The sequence below is a fragment of the Phalacrocorax carbo genome, chromosome 2 (assembly GCF_963921805.1).
Source record: "Phalacrocorax carbo chromosome 2, bPhaCar2.1, whole genome shotgun sequence".
Taxonomy (NCBI): domain Eukaryota; kingdom Metazoa; phylum Chordata; class Aves; order Suliformes; family Phalacrocoracidae; genus Phalacrocorax; species Phalacrocorax carbo.
The window spans coordinates 95,131,024-95,151,934 of NC_087514.1; the positions used below are offsets into that span (position 1 = coordinate 95,131,024).

At 42.7% G+C, this 20,911-nt stretch overlaps 1 protein-coding gene across 1 annotated transcript; it reads left to right on the forward strand.

Moving 5' to 3' along the window:
- The first annotated feature begins 350 nt into the window (after positions 1-350).
- RIOK1 (RIO kinase 1) lies at positions 351-19,211 on the forward strand. Its single transcript, XM_064443566.1, has 17 exons — positions 351-527; positions 1,769-1,973; positions 3,141-3,231; positions 4,371-4,440; positions 5,160-5,202; positions 5,918-6,010; positions 6,988-7,100; positions 7,227-7,307; positions 7,866-7,952; positions 8,486-8,623; positions 9,200-9,303; positions 10,979-11,085; positions 14,042-14,107; positions 15,824-15,943; positions 16,246-16,299; positions 17,344-17,493; positions 18,997-19,211. The coding sequence occupies exons 1-17, from the start codon at positions 457-459 to the stop codon at positions 19,105-19,107; spliced, it is 1,704 nt and encodes a 567-aa protein (XP_064299636.1). The 5' UTR covers positions 351-456; the 3' UTR covers positions 19,108-19,211.
- The last annotated feature ends 1,700 nt before the right edge of the window (positions 19,212-20,911 follow it).

The window sequence follows — 20,911 nt, forward strand, 5'->3', positions numbered from 1 at the left end:
TCTCAGCAGCTGACACTTCATTACGGAGAGAGAGTATGTGACGTGATATTCCCTCTGTTATACAAAAGGAGGAGAAAGGGGGGGGTTCCCGTTCCAGGGGCTCTATGTCAGATGCTTAAGCGGCAGAACTTGAGGACAGCCTGAAGTAAAGCTGTAGCTTTAGAGACGTCAAGCACCCGCGTCCTGCCTTCGCCATTTCCACGCCCCTCCGTCACACCAGCTGCTCGTGGCTGGGCCAACCCCGACGGTAAGATTGACGTCAGGGTGTTCGCAGCCAATCCCCGCGCCAGGACCTGCGAAGCGGGCGGGGGCGGGGGCGGGGGCAGTGCCTGAGCCGTGGGACCGCGCTCGCCCGCGACGCTTTTGGTCCCTCTGCAGGCGCCGTAGGGGCCGGCCTGGTGCCCGCAGCCCCGCGTGCCCGCAGCCCCGCGTGCCGGCCGGTTGCCCGCCGCCGCCATGGATTACCGGGCGGTGGCGATGAGCCAGGCCGTGCCCGGGCAGTTTGACGATGCGGAGTGCTCCGACGGGTGGGTGGCCAGGGGGGCCGGGCCGGGCCGCTCGCGGTAGTGCCCTGGGCCGGCGTGAGGCGAGGCCAGGGGGCGCGGGGGAGGGCTGGCCGAGGTTCCCGAGGGGATCCCGCGGGGATCCCGCGGGAGCCGCCCGTGGGGGGTGGTTCCCCTCTGTCCCGAGCGGGGAGGGGAGCAGTCCTGGAAGGGGCCCAGCGGGGGGCTGCCCGCCTGAAGACTGCCGAGGGAGGGGGGGGTGTGCTGCCCGAGCTAGGGCAGGGCATGCGAGGAAGGGCCCTGTGCGATCCCTCAGCTTTTGTTTTCTTTTGTTTGTGATTTCTGCGTCACCACGTAAATGGGCTGATCCACCTGCACACTCGGGGCGTTGGAGGCGATTTGGTTTAGGAGGTGTGGTAGTGTTGGGTTGGCGGTTGGACTTGATCGTCCTAGAGGTCTTTCCAACCTTAATGATTCTATGATGTCACCTTGCTGTTATTTGAGTGTAACTGAAGAGGTGAAACTATATAAGAGAATGGTGGGTTGCCCAGGACAGCAGATAAGTTTGATTCGTTTTGGAATTAAAGCATGTTTTCTGTTGGACTGAAAGCCTAGAGGTTTTTAGATTTAGTGGGGCGTGAGTAAGGAATGGTCTTGTGTATTCAAGCTGTTTTCTTTCTAGTTTAACGTTTATTTAGTTAAATGTCAAATTCCGGCAGAGAATCTGCTTTGGGACGTATTTGTTCAGGCAGAAAAATGTGATGTACTACAGACATTAAGACAAGAGTAAGTCAGAAGGGTTAATTTCTCCCACAGATTCTTTTTCAGGTCTAACTTTTTCCACATAGGTTGTGCTGGTGCCCTGAGTTACCAGCAGGTTGGCTCTCTGTCTCCAGTGAGGTTTTGTGTGGTACCTTGTCAGGTGGAAATCTGCTGTGGCAGCAAGCAGAGTGGTTCATCTCTGGTGAAGTAGACAGCTGGCCTGATCTGATATGTTCGTCTGATTGGAGTCAGAGGGATTCAAATACATGTGACTGCAGAACACATTAGAAGGCAGCACTGATGTGGTGAAAAAGATAGTTTAAGAGTAGTCCATCCTTTAAAGGCAGTGACATCCTCATATATGCTTGCTTAAAGACGGGTGAAGTGAGAAACGTCTGATGGAGAGCTGACATTGTGAAATCATTTGTTAGGATAGATGTATTGAATTTTTGATGACTGTAACAATCATTTGTAGTTATGTAAATGTCTTTGTGTGTTTGAAGTGAATTTACGCAAGATACAGAAACAGTTAAGGAAGGTGAGGTCAATGAGAACTGCCAGCCATGCGTGTGTGAAGCAGTTAATGCTGAGGAAGAAGATGGTGATGATGACAACGATGATGATGATGATGGTGAAGACTGGGACTGGGATGATGAGGTGGGAAGACTCATGAAGCACCACAGTGCTGCTGGTGGATGCAATCCACAGGTATGTTGAAGACTATTTTGTGAATATCAAGGGTGCCCAGGAGCAAAGGCAACTAACCTGCAGGCTTTGTTCTCTGTTAGTGTTATGTTAAGCATAAATGCAACAGAAATTTTTCCTTGAGAGAATACTGTTCCTTGAGTCAGTTCCTCTGCCGTGCCACGTGTGTGTGTACGTTGTAGCCAGAGTTCCTCTTGATTTCCTTGTCTCTATTGCTGGGTTGTCTTTGTCACTGCAATTTTCCTTCTGTTTCTTAGCTTTCTCAACCTTTCTTTGCCCACTTGGATCTCTACTGATGTTGCTTACTTTTTGGTATTTTTCCTCTGTGTTTTTGAGCATCTTCCCCATCTTTTCTATTTAATTTTGAGACCGTACCTGCTTGTCACACCCAGAGTGAAACAGGTTGTATTTTGGACTAGTAGTGAAGGAGGCAAAAGAAAGCATAGGGAATTGAGGGAGGTATTAGAAGTGGATTAATTCACCTTGTCTGCTGTTGGTGTAGAAACTCTGGTGTTGTGCAGAATGAAAAGCACGCATGATGTGAGAACTAGCATCCTTCTTTCCCTCAGCTTGGACACTGGAGGTTCAAAACGTCTTTTTTCCTATTGATACCAACATAACATAGTTAAGATAAATCAGAGTAGTGCTGATCATGACATGTCATGTCTGACTCACATCACTTGTTCTGGGTGATTTATTCTTGCATTTAGTTAGAGGTTTATGCTGTTCAGTGTTGGTGAAATTGTGTTCAGATATTAGTTGTGTTTGGAGAAGACTACCTATAAGAAAAGAAGGCAGCTTGGAAAGTTTTCTCTTTTTGTTATCTTCTCATTTTCCCTCTCATTTTCTCCTTGCTTCTGTCTGCTATTACCCCTCCTTTTACAGGTAGAAAAACTGTTAATATGAGAGACTTGCAGCTCGATTCCCAGTCTAAAAATATCCCTGAGTTGGGGCACTTTTTGGAATTTTAGCTGATGCGTCACTTGTATTTTCTTTTCTTGAATTAAGTAAAATTTGTTGTTAATCCATATCCATTTCCTTACCCTTTCTGGTTTTCTATTTATAAAGCTCTAGGCATAGGCATTTGAGCTGACTTTTCCAACGATATTGTCTGTATTTCAAAGGGCTGTCTAGAGAAGGCAACTTATATTAACAAATCCTTTGTTTCAGGCAAATAGACAGAACCCTAGTTGCTATTCAGCAAAAATGTCTACCCCTACAGACAAGGCTTTAAGGAAGTTTGAACATAAAATTAATTTAGGTGAGTATAATTGCATTGTTGTCTTTTATGAAAACAGATACCACTCTGTGGTGTTCTCAGAGTAATTCTGCTTACTTTAAGCCAGAACTCACTGGAATGGCAGTTAACCATTGCCAGACAGATTAAAAAGTGGCTTTTGCGTACTTGACGTTGACTTTAGTCTCCCGTTAACCAGCTGTCATACCCCTTTCTCTCCTCCTTCAGAGCCACAGGGCGGTTTTGGTTTGTTTTGGGTTTTTTGGTACTTTTTTTCTTCCCCTTGACTTCTCCAGACCACATAAAGTACTTGTTCTCTAGCCTTGCTGTAGGAGCAAGCTGTTTGGCTGGAGGGAGGGTATCAGCTCTTTGTTGTGGTGATGTGGTCATTCTCAAAGCTGCTACCACAGCTAAATTTTCTAGACTATTGCAGTCCCCTGTAGTATTACAGTGGTGCATTATGCAACAGTTATCTCACAGGGGAAGCGTTCCTGTGATAAGCAAAGAGGCTGCTCTCCTAGCCAGTGTAGTTTGATGTTTACCATGGAAGCGGCTGTTCAGCTTAGCCTGTTAAGGTTAGATGTAGCTGTGGTTGAGGCCTTTTGACAGGGTAGTAAACAGAGGTTGTGTTTTCCTTCATAACAGAATGGTTCTAAAATGAAGGTTTAAAAGAGTAATGCTGGTATGTGTAGCCAAATATACGTATGTACAACAGCTTTTATACATTTAGCAATTAATCAAACACCATTTTAAATACATAATGAGAAGAGAATCCTGGAGTCTGTTGCTTATTCTGTTCAGAAAAATGGCATTCAATTGTGCTAAGAGAACGGTGGGCATTTAATGGTGAGATGTTATCCAAAAGGCATTACTTCTGGGTGGCGTTACATCTCCAAGTCTGGGACTGCCTCACTCATCCATGTTGTTACTTTATAGTCCTTGAAATGTAGACAAGCGTGGAGCACTAGGTTAACTCTGGTATGTAGCTAAGCTTCTGGGTGTGTTATAAAGAGCTTCACCTGTCTTTGAACATTGTGGTGTATTGGCTGGCAGCAGAATTCTAGGGGAAATTCCGAACACAGGAAACATCTTTGATTTTGGAGGTTTGATTTTGTTTGTTTGTTTGTTTGTTTTTGGGTTTTTTTAACTTATGTGTTTTCCAGATAAGCTGAATTTTGATGACTCTGTTATAAACCGAGTCACAGAAAAGTCTAGACAGAAGGAAGCAGACATGTGAGTATTAGTCCTGGTTCTGTTTTCATTTAAATAATTTGAACCCAGAAGAATAGTTCTTATTTCCTAGTGTGATCCTGAGTTTTGAATAAATTTATTGAGAAAACCAACATTTGTAAATGGTCTGCATGCAGTTTGCTTTCTGGTCTTAAACTTTTTGTTTTCCAGATCAGTTGTTTAAATCATTCCAAAGTGTTGATGTTTCTTTCACTGCTCCTGGTAGCACATCTCATTTTATTGGTGTAGTAAGACAGAAGTGACGGGTGACATTCCACTAGCAAAAGACTACTTTGTCTCTGATACTCTTTTTCTAAACAGAGGAGCATTTGGGCTAGAAAAAAATACTGGAAGCCTTTTGAAGGTTCCATGTGATGGTTTGACGTGGAAAGATACCTTTTAAAAAAAATGGGGGTTTTTGAGCCTGTGGCTTATAACTCTTAAGTTGTTAAGACAGATATTTTTATGTCCTGAGTGACCATAAGTCAGTGGAGGCAAGAAGATGTCTGTAAAGGTGGAGGGCACTGATGTTTATGGGTTTGGGATTTTTTTGCCTTTTTTTTTCCCTCCTCTGCGTGCAGGAGAAACCTTTGCTTTTGTACAAACTGAAAGCCTTACTTCCTGAGGCTGTCATCTTCTTTGATACAGAATGTCATGTTTTACTCTGTCAAAGTGCTGAGTCCGTGTGTGGGATTGTATAATTTTATTTTCACTTCTGCTAGGTACCGTGTCAAAGATAAGTCAGATAGAGCAACAGTAGAACAGGTAAGTCCTTAATGCATCAAATTTGTCTTTTGATCAGAACAAATAATGTTGAATTTTGGAATCAATGACAAAATGGATATTGTAGGAACAGAGTTTTGCCTTGAATTCGGTTTCCTGTATTATCCTGAAGAGACCTATTGTTTCTTTATGTTTCTTTCTTGTATGAAGGTTGTACTTTCTTCCATGAACATTCTGGAGCTCATTTTTGTGCTTAGCATTGTTATTTGATTGTATATGCAATGCAGAATTCACAGAATCACAGAATGGTAGGGGTTCCATCTTAAGCTTTTATTAAATTCCAAAGAACAATTAAAAAATGCTGGGTTTGATTTTTTTCTTATTCTTTAGAAAGACTGAACCATTACTGGCCCAAAGCCACATAGCTGCTTTGTTTCAATTATAATAGCTATATCTTAAGAGAAACCTTATTCTAACGCATTTAATGTAACTGGGCAAGAAATCATTCTCTTAGGTCTTTTCTAGAGCTAGCTCAAGGACATATGCTTAGCTTAAAATAATCTTGAAAGAAGTAGTGAAGTGTCATTCTAGAATCATGGCAAAATTCTCAGTGGCTGCTGTTCGGATTATCATTTGATCCTTAAGAACAGTCTGATGTACTGGGTCCTTTGAAGATGACAAAACCTAATAATACACTCCGTTCTCAGGATCATATTAAAGAGAGCAATTCTGCTGACTTTTCTGTGTTAAATTTGAGGTGTTGGATCCAAGGACACGAATGATTCTGTTCAAGATGCTAACTAGAGGTGTCATATCAGAAATCAATGGCTGCATCAGCACAGGGAAGGAAGTAAGTTTTATTACAAGTATAGTCTTTTGCTCAGCAAGCTGAGTGAAAACTTGTGCTCAGATGATGTATTGAAATACTTGGGTTTAGTACTACTTTTTTGTGTTGCTTGATTGGTACAAAGTTATCTTAAGCTAAAATGCAATTTATGTTAAAGGAAACAAGTTTCCCCAAGTATGAAAGATTTCTTTGAATTATTAAATGTTTTCTTAAATTTGTAGATCTTGTTAATTGTATGTTACAACTGAAATCTTTAGAAAGGGTATGTCTACACACTATATTAAACAGTGTCTGAAAAACTTACAAACCCAGGTAATTCTTTCTTCATGCAAGACTCTTGCATGCAGATAAGACCAGCTCTACATGTCAGCAGATATGGGAGTATCTAAATGGTGTAACAAAATTCTGTTTAAAGTACTATTAAGCCTTCCCTGGTTTTAGAAAACTAGCATGTTTATGTTATGTTATTATCAAGTAATATTGCAGGTAATTAAAACCAGAACACAAATTTCCAAGTAAATTAATAAATCAGTTTTAGAGTGCCTAATACCTAGGCTGCTCTGGTTTTCTTCTAAGTCCTTGGATGCTGATTAAAGGTGTGCTTCCACTCTGTGTAGAGGTGTCAATGTGAACTATTTGGGCCATGCTTTAGGGCCTAAACAGTGCACAGCCTCAAATTAACCCTTCACACAAGGTCTTGTTTCAGTCTCAGAAATGTGGATGAGGTGGAGTTTTTTTGTGAATTGTTGTTTTTGTCCTATATGCGTTGTCATACCCCTACTCAGTCTTAGGTACTTCCTGTAAGCTGCCCCTGGCAGAAGAAGAAACTGCCGTTGTGTGCAGTCTCACTCAGCTGGGTGCCACTAGGGGCTGGGGTGAGATCAGATCTTTTGCAGGTGTCAGAAAGGGAAGAAGAGAGAAGGTTATGTTGGTTTAAAGACTTTTTTTAAATATTATTTCTTCCCTTCATAATCTGATAGGCTAATGTATATCATGCCAGTACTGCAAATGGAGAGAACAGAGCAATAAAGATTTACAAAACCTCTATTCTGATGTTTAAAGATCGGGATAAGTATGTGAGTGGTGAATTCAGGTGAGTTTGACTTCTGCCTGGTTTTACTGGGGAGGAGGTATTGTTTCAGTGGTGATAAAATCACCGGTGCTAATACTGCATTGATTGGCTAAGAGCCCCTGTTGGTTTTTGTTTTCTTATTTAAAGATTTCGTCATGGATATTGCAAAGGCAACCCAAGAAAAATGGTGAAGACATGGGCTGAAAAAGAAATGAGGAATTTAATAAGGTGATTCTTCCCATTTTTATTTCAGCATGCAAAGGTAACTGCAACTTTAAGTGTATAGGAAGTACTCTCCTATTGCTAGACTGTGGTTATCACTATCTTTTAGGGTTCCTGGAGTATTCAGGAAAGTGTCCTAAGCTTCCCTGTGGGAGGGAGAAGAAAGAGGAGGGAGGAATAAAGATCTTCTTTTGTCTTGCTGCTCATGCTCTAAGCTCTTGAATGTCTGAACACTCTGTCTGACATGACTGAGAAGTGAGGAAAAGCTAGAAGTAGCTGCTGCTGAGTAACAGCACACTGTGTGATATAGGTTAATCTAGGATTAACCTGAACTGTGTAAAGATTCGGTGTCCAACACAGGAATGCTTAGAGAAGGGTCAGAGCCAGAATGGTTGTGGCTTTCTGTATTCATTTCCTAGTTGCTCTTCACAAGTGAGAGTTTCCTGAGTAGAGGAGCTCATATTGTGTATTATGTTTAAAGCAACAGAGTTCCTGTAGGCACTAGTACAATGCAAATAGCAGAGTTTGGTTTTATTTTTATGTGGCTTTGTTCCTTTGTTACAGGTTGAATACAGCCCAGATACCTTGCCCAGAGCCAATTATGCTAAGAAGTCATGTGCTTGTCATGGGCTTTATTGGTAAAGGTGATAGGTAAGTATCCTTAGAAATTTTTTTTTAATTAGTAGCTTTCCAAAATATTTTATTAAAAACAAACCAACCCTCTGATTTTACCTACTATTACTTTAGGCCTGCAAAATTAACATGTTTCACTTATATGTACATGTGATCTGTAGAATACTTAGACATTTTCCAGCTACTGCTGCAGACAGCCTGCATGATTCTGAAGCCTCAGTTGTGTGCAAAATGAATCCGTAAAGTGGCTTAACCAGAGATTAAGGCTGGAAAGGCTTGCTAATCATACATGAAGATGGCTCATTGTAGTACAAACATTAATGCAGCATGGTCCAAATTAGCTCGTGTTGGAAACAGAGCCCCAGTATCTTTGGCAAGCACATACCAAGCTTTGCTGCCCGTCATGCTGGCTCTGTGCACTTAGCTGCTTATGCTGACTTGCTTGCCACACATGGTAAGCGGAAGAATCATGTACGACAGTTAAAGCATTTGCAGCTGGTGTGAAGAAGGAAAAAGTGTTCATTTTTAATTATTTGTGTTGTAATTTCAAGGCCTGCTCCTCTGTTGAAGAATGCTCAGTTATCTGACTCCAAAGTCCGGGAGCTGTATCTGCAAATCATCCAGTACATGAGGAGAATGTACCAAGATGCCAGACTTGTTCATGCAGATCTCAGTGAATTTAATATGCTGTAAGTTTTTAAACTTTGCTCTGAATTGTGACATCTAAAATGCATGCATTGGCAACCTGTATGTGAGAGTACTAATATACCTTTAAGGGAGGGTGGAGTCCTTCTTGTGACTGGGTTTTGTAACTTATGTAATTAATTATGTAGCTTTTAACCCAGATCTGAGCTTTCTCTGTTAAAAAAAAAAAAAAATCAAAAGAAAAAAACACAAAGGAAAAAACCGCACACACACACCCCCCAACAAAACCCCCACCCAAACAAAAAAAACCACCCCTCAACTAGAGAGAAAATTAGTAAGCTTATAATTTTTTTTCTTTTTCTCTCACCACCCATAACACTGCTTCTTGTGTTCACAAAAAGGCTATTTCTTTAAAATTTAGTAATAGAGCTTGTGTAGAGGAGGAAAAGGATTGACCCAAAAAAGCCACTCTGGCCCTAATATGTAGGGTGTATGGTAGAGAAATATGTTAAGATTGTTTGCTGGTTCTTAAATTTGAAGCACACTTTGTTCCTCGCCCCTCAGTAATCCCCCATATAACAGCGGTTGAGTTAGTGCATCTTTCTGTGCTGTGTTTGCAGGTACCACAGTGGGGACGTGTACATCATTGATGTGTCTCAGGCAGTGGAGCATGACCACCCGCATGCACTGGAGTTCCTGCGAAAAGATTGTGCCAACATTAATGGTGAGTGGGCTGCATTTCAACTCTTGTTCTGATAACTGGTTTATTTAGGAAGGTGAACTGTGTTCATGTATGTCCTTTCAGGTATAACTGACTGTAGAAGCTCTCAAACTTCTGTTAAAATGCTCCCTCTCCTAGGTTCTCACAGCTTCCTCAGGGAGCAGTGTACTGTGCCAACTTCAGAAGAGTGTAGCCTATTTTGCTAGAAATCATCTGGCCAAAATGATTTATGATAGATCTGAGATCAGTCCCAGACTGATTAGAGATCAGTCCCAGTCTGCAGCAATGCCCACCCCGGTCTTAACTTCCCTTACTTAAAGGACTGCACAGCCATAATGATGTGTCTCCTTCTGTGAATGGAATCTACATCTGGAATTCCGCAGCTGGCAAGACGTTACCATGTGTTATGAAGTTCCCTGCACTTATTGTCCAGGTCAGCTGAGAGGATCAAGGCATAGAGTAATTTATTAGAGGTAGTATCACTTTTCATAGTATTTTGATGAGCAAGGTACCTTTATGGTTTTTTTCTGCTTGAAAATTTGGTCTTCATGACATGTTGCGTAACAGGCGTCCACCTCCTGGTAGGGTGTGTTTCTCCCTGAGGACAGGAAATCTGTCACTGCGGGCTGCATTTGTTCCCCCTTTCTTTTCAGATTGACTATTTTTTTCTAATTTTACAGACTCTTGAAAGTCTGTGGGGGGAAAAAAACTGTATGCATTTTGATGCTAATTTTTCCTGATTCCTTTTCTGTTCATGGATTTCTAATGACTCCTTTATGGCTCAGATATTTGTACCCTTGCTCTTTTTTAATGTATTTTTGGCGTGCTCTCCCTAGATATTCTAGTGCCTTGGTGAGTTGCAGTGGTTTTGATGTGGTTTGTTTGTTTGTTTTGTGTGACTGCAGCTTTCTCTATGTAGTCCTTCTACAGAGACTCTGAGAAACACCTTGCTTTATGCTCTGCCCTAGCTGTTATCATTGTGAAGACTTGTGGTTCCATGGGCACAGAGAGCTGCCTCCAAATTAAATTTTTTTTGTTCTCTCTATGATTAGTGTCTCATGGTGAGAGATTTTTTTTGAGACCTTTAGTAGGAAATGCTTATTAAGCAGTCCTCAGTGTCTTTCACTGCTGTTTTTCCATACAGAAGTGCAACCTCCAAATTTGGTTACACTTGCCTCAAGAAACCAATTCTCAGTTTAGTACTGAGGAAAATTCTAATATGCTACTGTGTCTTCCCTTTTAAGGTGGATCATAATGAGGGTGTACTCTGTTTCATTCGATACTTCTGTTTCGCTTTGGCAAAAGTTTGAGGTCTCCATTCCTTACTCTTTGAAATACATTTATCATCTTAGTCATTGCAAATACCACACCTATCTTAAATTGTTTACTTCTTAGCCCCTACTCCATTAAGTCTGGCTCCTGCTGAAATTGATCTGGCTTTTATATTTATCCAGTTATTCTCTTTTCAGTATTTGTTGCATCTGGAAGATGAACAGTTTTATTTCAGATGTCCAAGAGTCATCTGATAACTAAACCCAGCATGATGCTGTACATGCTGCTGAGACTTTCCAAAGTCATCAGGGTCCTTGGCTCGCTGTAACTGTCACTTCAACATCACAGCGGCATCTGTTACACATAATTACTTATGGGTTTTGTCTCTGCCCTTGTTTCCTGGTAGACTTTTTCAAGAAGCACAATGTTGCAGTGATGACTGTGAGGGAGTTGTTTGAGTTCATTACTGATCCTTCTATCACAAGTGAGAACATTGATGACTATCTGTCTAAGGTAAGACCTCATCGCCTTGTTGCTTATGTTAGAAGACTTGAATAATAAAATCAGATCTAGGTCAAGCTCCTTCATCTCATTTACTCTACATCGTGCTGTTGAAGAAAGCTGGTACATGACATTGTTATGCTAGTGCTCCAAAAATGCATAGAGCTGTTTTCCAATTATAACATTACAGGATGACAACAGTTTCGTTCTGTGGTTTCTTAGAAAATCTAATTGTGGAAACTGCAATGTCTGTTTCAGGTGCTACTAAAACCAGGATGCTTTAAATTAGTTCTTTCTTTTTGGCAAGGAGAACTTTGCAGAAATATAACCATACTTATATAGCGAATGGAGTTAAGAATGCAGATTTGAGCAGGGTGGGCTGAGGGAGGAAGGGAATGACTCCAGGTGGTGTTACTCCAAGGTACATTGTCTTGCTAGCCAAATACAGCGGCTGTCAGAACACGTTGATTCTAGGAGGAGGTAAACTTACTCTGCTGCTCGCAGCACCCATGTATTTCATCTCTAGCTGCCAGTCCTCTGCTTCTGGTTAGATGTTTCCTTGAAAAGGGAGTGGGGAAAAAACCCAACTTTTTAAGTTAACACTTGAGAAATGGGGTCCGCATATGCCATGCTTACAATGGAGATTCAATGTGTCATTCCTGGCCAAGGTCATGTGAACGTGGCCCAAATACCAGTACAGCATGGGGGTTTCCAAATGTTGTGTACTTGTCATATTGGAGGTTGAATGAGACAGAGTTGTGCTATATGGTTCCCCTTACTTGTGCTCCTCTGGCTTGCTCAGTGTGTGTGAGAAGAGCCAAGTTCCAGGACTGAGCACTGCTCACTATGTTCTCCTTGCACTGTTGTGTCCAGTAGTCATGCTGGGCCTGCCATAATTTGGTCGGGGAGGAGCAGCAAGCATGTTTTCCATCTATTAATAAAGCAGAACTGCAGTTGTAAGTGTGCTCTGCAAAAAGGAAGGCTAACTGTCCTCTTCAGAGACCTGCATGGAGGAATCCCATGGGCGAGGGCTCTAGAAGGTAGGGAGTGTCCATGAGAGCTGGTCAATATTCAAGTACCACTTCCTCCAAGCTCAAGATCGGTACATCCCTGTGAGGAGGAAGTCAAGCAAAGGAGCCAGGAGACCCACATGGATGAGCAAAGAGCTTCTAGAAAAACTCAAATGGAAGAAGGAGGTTTACAGTATGTGGAAAAAGGGACTGGCCACTTGGGAGAAATATAGGAATGTTGTCAGGGTATGCAGAGATGCAATGAGGAAGGCCAAGGCCCACTTGGAACGAAATCTGGCAAGGGATGTCAAGGATAACTTGAAGGGCTTCTTCAAATATATCTGTAGTAAAAGAAAGACTGGGGAAACTGTGGGCCTGCTGCTGAATGAGGTGGGTGCCCTGGTGATGCAGGATGCAGAGGAGGCAGAGTTACTGAATGCCTTCTTTGCTTCAGTCTTCAGGCCCTCAGGCCTCCCAGCCCCCCAGAGGTGAGAGAGAAAATTTGGAGAAAGGAAGACTTCCCCTTGGTTGAGGAGGATTGAGTTAGAGATCATTTAGGCAAACTGGATCCTCATACATCCATAGGCCCCGATGGGATGCACCCACAAGTGCTGAGGGAGCTGGTGGACGCTGTCAGTAAGCCACTCTCCATCATCTTTGAAAGGTCATGGAGGACAGGAGAGGTGCTCGAGGACTGGAGGGTAGCCAATGTCACTCTAGTCTTCAGAAAGGGCAGAATGGAGGACCTGGGAAACTATAGGCCAGAACAGCAGAGCTCAGAAGGTTGTGATCAATGGGGCAGAGTCTGGATGGAGGCCCGTAACTAGTGGTGTTCCCAGGGGTCTGTGCTGGGTCCAGTCCTGTTCAATGTATCAATGACCTGGACGAAGGGACAGAGTGTACCCTCAGCAAGTTCGCTGATGATACAAAACTGAGAGGAGTGGCTGATACACCAGAAGGCTGTGCTGCCGTTCAGTGAGACCTGGACAGGCTGGCGAGCTGGGCCAAGGGGAACCTCATGAAATTCAACAAGAGCAAGTGCAAGGTCCTGCACCTGGGAGGAACAACCCCCATGCACCAGTACAGGTTGGGGGCTGAACTACTGGAAGGCAGCTCTGCTGAGAAGGACCTGGGAGTGCTGATGGACAGCAAGCTGACCCTGAGCCAGCACTGAGCCCTTGTGGCCAAGAAGGCCAATGCTATCCTGGGGTGCATTAAAAGGACTGTGGCCAGCAGGTCGAGGGAGGTTATCTTCCCCCTCTACCCTGCCCTAATGAGGCCACATCTGGAGTACTGTGTCTAGTTCTGGGCTCCCAGTTCAAGACAGACAGGGAGCTACTGGCGAGAGTCTAGCAGAGAGCTACGAAGATGATCAGGGGACTGGAGCATCTCTCTTATGAGGAAAGGCTGAGAGACCTGGGTTAGTTTAGCCTGGAGAAGACTGAGGGGGGATCTTATCAATCCTTATAAATATCTAAAGGGTGGATGTCAAAAGGATGGGTCCAGACTCTTTTCAGTGGTGCGCAGCAACAGGACAAGGGGCAATGGGCACAAACTGGAACACAAGAAGTTCTGCCTGAATATGAGGGAAAAAATATTTACTGTGCGGGTGACAGAGCAGTGGAACAGGCTGCCCAGAGAGGGTGTGGAGTCTCCTTTTCTGGAGACATTCAACACCCACCTGGATGCAGTCCTGTGCCCCCTGCTCTGGGTGTGCCTGCTCAGTCAGGGCAGTTGGATGAGATGATCTCCAGAGGTCCCTTCCAACCCCTACCAGTCTGTGATTCTGTGAAATGTTGGTTACCATTAGGTGTCGCTCAAGGCATTACCATAGAGAAAGGCACAGAATTTGTGAGTGACTGGAGCACAGGGAGAGAGACACAGATGGGAATGGTTAGTTGGATTAAGTGATGTGATTCTAGAGAGTGATAACTTTGTATTGTTTAATGTTTCTTTAGGCAATGGAAATAGCATCGAAAAGAACAGAGGAGGAAAGATCCAGTCAAGATAAAGTGGATGAGGAAGTAAGTAAGGATTTTTGTTCCTACTATGAAATTAGTATTAACCTTGCCTCTTCTAAATAATGAAAAATGTTCTGGTTTATTTGCCAAAATGTACAGTTGATAAGAAAAACATTGTTTGTGATACTGAGATGTCTTGAACTAGTTGAGATGTGAAGTATTAATGGATGCCATGTGTAAATGCTGACAGTGGTAAGGTATTAGAAGGCAAACACTCCATTTCCTAAACCAATATATTTGCTTGTAGCTAGGTTCTTTGATGTATCTTCCAGTTCAGGTTCAGTTAACAAAAAAACTGAGTGGAGAGATCTGATTATGCCAGTATTTTTTGGACCAGTGGTACAGAAGCAGAATATTTAGATATGTACATTGACCAAATTGCCTGTCTACCTCCAGCCCCAGTCTATTTCAGTTCCATGTCCTGTTTCTCTCCCTTGCTTTGACATTAAGTGAAGCCATTTCAAGACCATTACAGAAAACTGCTAATGTTCTGGAAAGGCTTGATGTAAAGATAAAACAATTTCTATATCAGTCTTATCTATCTGTTCTAGAAGAGTTAAAAAAAAAACAAAAACAAAACCCCAAACCCCCAAACAACAATTAAAAACAAACAAACCAACAAAAAAACAACTCTGTGTTGAGCTGAATTTGTATCAGTGAGAACCTATTTGTACTGGTACACATGGTGTTTATCTCTGGAGTCAATACTACTCGATTTATCAAAGACTTTTTTTGGCTACGAAAGGATTTTTTGTTTGGTTTTTTTGTTTGTTTGTTTTTTCTTAATCCTCAGGATACAACTTCTGAACTATAGGGTCAGATGCAAGTGTTTTGTTGCAAGCCCATCTTTCGCAAACCAATTTTTCCTTTGCTTATACAAAGTTGCTGACCTGTAAGAAAGGCCACCTGTAAGAGAGATGGTTTAGTAGCATCTAAGTTCAGTTTCTTTCTCTTAGACTTTTCATGTGGTCATGGCTAGCTTGTCTCACTTCCTTCACAAACAAGCAGAGCGGATTAAGGGCAAGCTGTGTGGAGCTGAGGGCATCTGCTCTTTGCACAGCCTTTAGTCTAGCAGTTATGATCGTAGTGTACTGAATTTGTGCTGGGATTGAATGATACCATGAAAAAGAGAAGGAAAATACTTCTCTCTGATCTGGTAGTCACTTAAATTTGCTGGAGGACTGTTTCAAAAAGACTGCATGACAGATTTTAAGCATGTTGTTGTTGCTACTGTGGTTAGGTTTTACTGTACTATATTGCTGCAGGAACCGTGAGTTGGGCTGTAGGTTGAAGCAGGTATTTTATGTAAAGATATTAAGTTCTAACTGCATTTTAATAGAGTTGCCTCCTGAAGGCATTGTAAACATCACGATAACACCAGAAAAAATTATTAGAATACAAAACCTTAGAACTCAAATAGGTTAAGAGGAAGTTGGAAGGACTAGAGAAGTTTCTAAGTGGCCTGGTGGTAGTCATGCTAAGGAAGGAGCCTTATCAGTCATGATCTGTCATGTGCAGGCTGCATGTTAAGTCTACTTCTGCAAAAAAAAAGATACGCTGCAGTTCAAATGGTAGTGGTTGCCTCCTGTGTTTGTTTTTAGTTTCTCTGAACCATGAAATCCTTCATGATTATTCTCTTAAGGATGCATGATTAGGAAGGAAGAACACCATGAAACTATACGTAAATTAGTAAATCTGTGTTTCCTTTCACTCTACTAGGTGTTTAAGAAGGCTTACATACCTCGAACTTTGACTGACGTTAAAAACTATGAGAGAGATGTGGATATAATGATGAAATTGAAAGAAGAGGATATGGCATTGAACGTACAGCAAGATAATGTGAGTAGACATGCTGAGGCACTGCAAAAAAGAGGGAGGGAATATGAATTCTTCTTACTGGAAACGGATAGCAACAAACAAAACCAGAAGCCTTGTTACTAAGGCATGGAGTACTGAATCTAGTGTCATACTTTAAAATTGTCTGGTTGCTACTAAGGCTAATGTTATACGTTTTTTTCCTTTTCTTTTTTTTTTTGTGGGGGCTTTTTGTTTGTTTTTTGAGATGATATTTTTCTCTGGGCACAAAGATTTAAGACTCATAGTTTGACAATGTAATTTTCTTTCTCTCTCGATGGGTGTAGATTCTCTACCAAACTGTGACAGGACTGAAGAAGGATTTGTCTGGTGTTCAGAAGGTGAGAGGGTCTTTTTGAAATCCTTCATTTTAGCTGTTTTCAGACGAGTGCTTATAAGGAGTGCAGAGAATGCCTTGCCTTGCAGCTGATACCGTGAAAGAAGCCTCTTGTCTGCAGAGTCACTATTTATGTCCAGAATGGGTCTGGCTTGACAGTGTGTATGCACACCACACGAGTTGCTTCCCTGCACTGTGGCTGATGCTGGGTTGCTTGAGAATGAAATTATAATCCTTGCTATGGCCGTGATCTCTAAAGTTAAGGTGGAGAGGAGGGAAGATGTTTTCCCATTATTGAAAATGTAATTGGTGTAATTTGTAGCATGGCTACAAGTTTTGATATGTTCAGGGTAGCTTTGCTGTAATTATTGGTAAAGAACAACCCTGCAGTATAAGGCATAAGATATTACGTCTTACTATATTTGAAGTACTTGACAGTGACACTTTTGTAAAGTACACCAGGTAAGAAGTTGGGTACAAATCAGCCTGCACCCATATAATTCAAGGCAGAAGCCCACGTGGATTCCCCTTCCCTCCTTTGTAAATGTTATCTAGCAGTGGTGTAGACTCTGTTTTATAATGGAAATATAAATATGGATGGGATCAGGCTGTGGCACCGTCTCCAGGCTTATTTAAGAATAAGTGAGTTTTCCAGGGTAGATATTTGTGTTTGCAATAAAGCCTACATACAGTGGCCCCTTGGTAGATTTGGGTGTGATCCAAGTATAATTAAAAATTGGCTTCCGCTTATGTTAGCAAATCGCTGTTTTATTTATGGAAATTAGTTTGGGAGTGCCAATACAGCTGTGTTGTGAGCCCTGCCCTAAAAGATTCTGTGTGGTACATTCTACATTCCTTGTTCTTGGTTTGGATTTACCTACTTTTCATTCTTTTTCTTGAGACTCAGTGATGGCTGTAGTAAAGGAGATGGCACAAGCTCACTCAAGGGTTTCTTTGCAGCAGACTGTTTTGTTTTATATTATATGTATGTGTGTGTGTGTATATATTATCATTAGGCTTCTTCGTTTTGGTTTGATATATCTTGCAGATTCCTGCACTTCTTGAAAAGAAGGCAGATGAGTCAGAAACAGACTCTGAGGATGATGATGATGATGGCAGCTCAGAGGACTCTGATTCAGGCTGTAAAGAATCTGTACATCCCAAAGATAAACCTGCCGAAGTTAGCATGGACAAAAAGGTCAGCTGGCCAGGAATTGTTTATTTTTCCCACCTCTGCCTATGCGACAGGACAAAATCCAAACTTAGTTATGAGTGGTTCTTGCTGCTTCTTGTCAGAAACAAGCTATGGACTTTTCCTGTTGTGGAGAATGAGAGCAGAGAAAGCGAATTTCATTATGGATGCTTTATTAATGGCATTTTTCTGTAAAGAAACATGTAACATAGCTCTCTGTAGACTGACAAAGCTAAAAGACAGATCTGCAGGGAATTCTGAGGCTACGCAAAGCAGAATTTAGTGAAGCCTGGGCAGCTCTCCAATCCCTCTGGCTACTTTTCCAGGCTTTGGTGGTCAGGTTTGTGGCTGTGGTCCCTGATTAACCTCCGTTTGCCCAGGGAACTGAGACCACTTGATCTATAGAACTCTGGAGGCTTGGTGGCAGTGTTTGTATCGCAGTGGCTCTTGCAGTACCAGTAGTACAGACTGGCTAGCTTTGCTGTGGGCAAGAGGCGTAACACAGTCATGCAAAGGGATTATGGTTTGGGGTGGCTTTTTTTAAGGTTTCATTTTCCAAACTGCAGAACAAGTATGCTCTGTTTTGGTGAGTCTGTTCTGCAGACTGTCACCCACTGGTGAGAGCCTTTTGGCAGCCTTTTAGGTGCTGTGCAGAAGAAGGATGAAATTTGCTGGGCTTAAGGGGTTCAACATTTGGGGGTTTGCTTGTTAGACCTCTCTTCCTCGAAAAGGTAAGATAATACGTTCGATATCTGTCACATAAAAATGCAGTGCTCTACTAGACACTTCCTACGAACCTAGAGCTGCTGCCTTTCAGATGTGAAGCAGGGAAGTTTTGGTCACTTCTCATCCTTACAGATAGGTTTTCATTTGGACTTTTTTTTGTGTGAGTAAGATGAGGTTTCTGGTAACCTACATGTTCAGCTGTAGGTTGAACAACTGATTAGCAGCAATTACTTCCACCCACCACCCCATTATGCTGACTTTGCGTTTTCTAGTTGAGTGTAGTCTCTTCACGGTCTGGCACAAATTATAGTGTATTGCAGTAGTATAGCACCCTTCTTGCCAATCCTTACGATGATCAGCTTGCTCTGAGTTACCAGCAGTTACAGGATCAGTAGTTTTGCATGACATATAGAAACACCTACCACAGTAGCCCTGTGGGTAGCAGAAAACCTAGGTTGAGCATCCTGTTGTAACCTTAGGTGTAAATAGCATGAGTTAAGGCTGCTTCTTTTTCCCTTTCTTCAAAAGTTTGCATGTTTTAACTAGTTTGAATTTTGCCTTGTCATTACCAGTGTGCAGCTCTGAGCTCCACCCGCGACGTATACTTCCTTTTTCCTTTCCCCACATCATTCCTATTGATTTTTTTCTTTTTTTATTTCTTCCTCTTGATAACCTCGTTTTTATGTGGTGAGTTAATTAACTTGTTAATGTAACATTTGATTGACCTGCGCAAGATCTCTCGCTCCTTCCGGCTTTAAACAAATGGTGTTTGGTTCTTTATAGGAAAGGAAAAAGATGGTTAAAGAAGCCCAAAGAGAGAAGAGAAAAACCAAAATCCCAAAGCATGTGAAGAAGCGGAAAGAAAAGACTGCAAAAATGAAGAAGGGCAAATAAAATCAGCTTTGGCTTGGGGAAAGGGATGGGTTGTTGTGGGTTATTTAGTAATCTTTTGTTTCTTTTTCTAAAATTAAAAATCCTTTATTTATATACATACAGTATTAACTGTGAGAGTGATTTTGTTAATAACATGGTGTTATTGTTTGAACAGAGTATGTGCCATGGGTTTCCCAATAGGAAAGAATGAATTTAACACTTTTGCATGTTGAAATCCTTTACCTGTGCAGATTTAACCTATCGTTTAACTCACATTGATTTGTTCCTGGGGACTTACTCCCCTGCCTCACGCTGCATACAAGCCAGTTCAGTTTGTTCCAGAGCAGTGATTTCATCCAAACAGATTCTTGCAGGAGGGGGAATGGTGACTGAAAGGCCCATGCCTTCTTCACAGCATGGAAGCCAACTGAGCTAGCTGTCCTCTGCAGGCTGTCATGGTCATGTGTGGATTCACCCAGCTTCGGAGCTCCCTGTGCCAGCACAGAGAAAGGTTGTGATTCCAGTAAATGTCTTTATGTTCTTCCACATTAGGGGTGGAGTTGTTGCCCTGGGGATTTATGCTTACAAGACGTACATCCTCTGACAGGAGGACAGCTTTTATCCGTCAGTGGATATCCAACAATAACGGGTTGGCCAGGAGCAGGATGAAGCTTCCTTCTCTCTGCTCTTCACCTTCCACACCCAGAAGAGAGATGATGTTGGCCAATTGCACGCGTGGTTGCACTCCCCAGTTTGACACTCACAACTTCTTTGGTGCCTTTGGCAAGAAATCTGGTAAGAGAGGAACTGATCAATGCTTTCAGATCTCTCTCTCATTCTGTGCTCCCTTTCTCCCTGTCTGTACAGGGATTGGCAGCACTCTCCTGTACAGTATGCATGTAAGTGTAGACAGTATTGCTGGAGCATGTTGGGAAGCAAGACTGGTATTTCCTCAGCAAGTGGGGATGTTTGTTGGGAGACTGAGGTGAAATACCTGCATTTTGGAAAGTGGCATTACATCAGGTGCAAGAAAGGGGGCAGCCTCTTAACTTGGTAGTGAAGGGAAGAGGAGGTGCAAGACACATCCAGAGGTGAGGGAGTAGTGTTGATGGCCATTTGACTTAAGGCTAAGGGCTGAGATGCTGCTAAATGTATGGAGACATTATTTCCTTCTTTTTCTTGCCATCATGGAAGCTTGTGTAGTGATGTAATCGGGCAGAGGTGGCCTTGGCGATGGCTGCCCTGAACCTGACTGGTTGTGTTCGTAGGTGCAGTGCTGAAGGTGACCAAAACAAAAACAGCTTTCTGGCACTTTGCCCTTGAAATCCCATTGTTTTGGGGATTCTTCCTGCTGACTGACAAGGCTGTGGTGTGTGCATCTGCGATAGCGGTTGTGGTTAATGAAGTGTGTGTAGGGACTAGGGGTTGGGGTGTGTGTGGGTTGTGTCTGAGCTGTTGCATTCCTCCAGCGACAGGTTGTTCACTGGGCAGACCTCAGCGTTCTCGATGAAGTGGGCTAAGTGTAAGTGAATCTCTAAGAAGCTGGGTGTGCTTTAACTTTGTGTGGCTCAGCAGTGGAGGACTCCACCAGGAAACTGGTCCGTGGCTGATCAGCGTGAGTCAGGGGTTGTCAGACACTAGAGGCAGCCTTCTCTTCATTGAGGCTGGGTGCTCTGAAGATGAGGAGAGATGCTAGCCCTTGGCAAAAAGCCTGGAAGTCCCAGAGCCAGAGCGTGCGTCCCACTGCGCGGTGTTTGCCTCCCTTACCTGAGGAGACACCAGAGAAGAAAGGAGGCTGCAGTCATCTGTGCTTGAGGGAGGAGGA

Excerpts from the sequence above, each read along its gene's own strand:
- RIOK1 (XM_064443566.1), top strand. The coding sequence starts at position 457 with ATGGATTACCGGGCGGTGGCGATGAGCCAGGCCGTGCCCGGGCAGTTT. Across the intron at positions 7,308-7,865 it reads GAAATGAGGAATTTAATAAG|GTTGAATACAGCCCAGATAC; the intron begins GTGATTCTTCCC and ends CCTTTGTTACAG. Across the intron at positions 14,108-15,823 it reads AAGATAAAGTGGATGAGGAA|GTGTTTAAGAAGGCTTACAT; the intron begins GTAAGTAAGGAT and ends TCACTCTACTAG.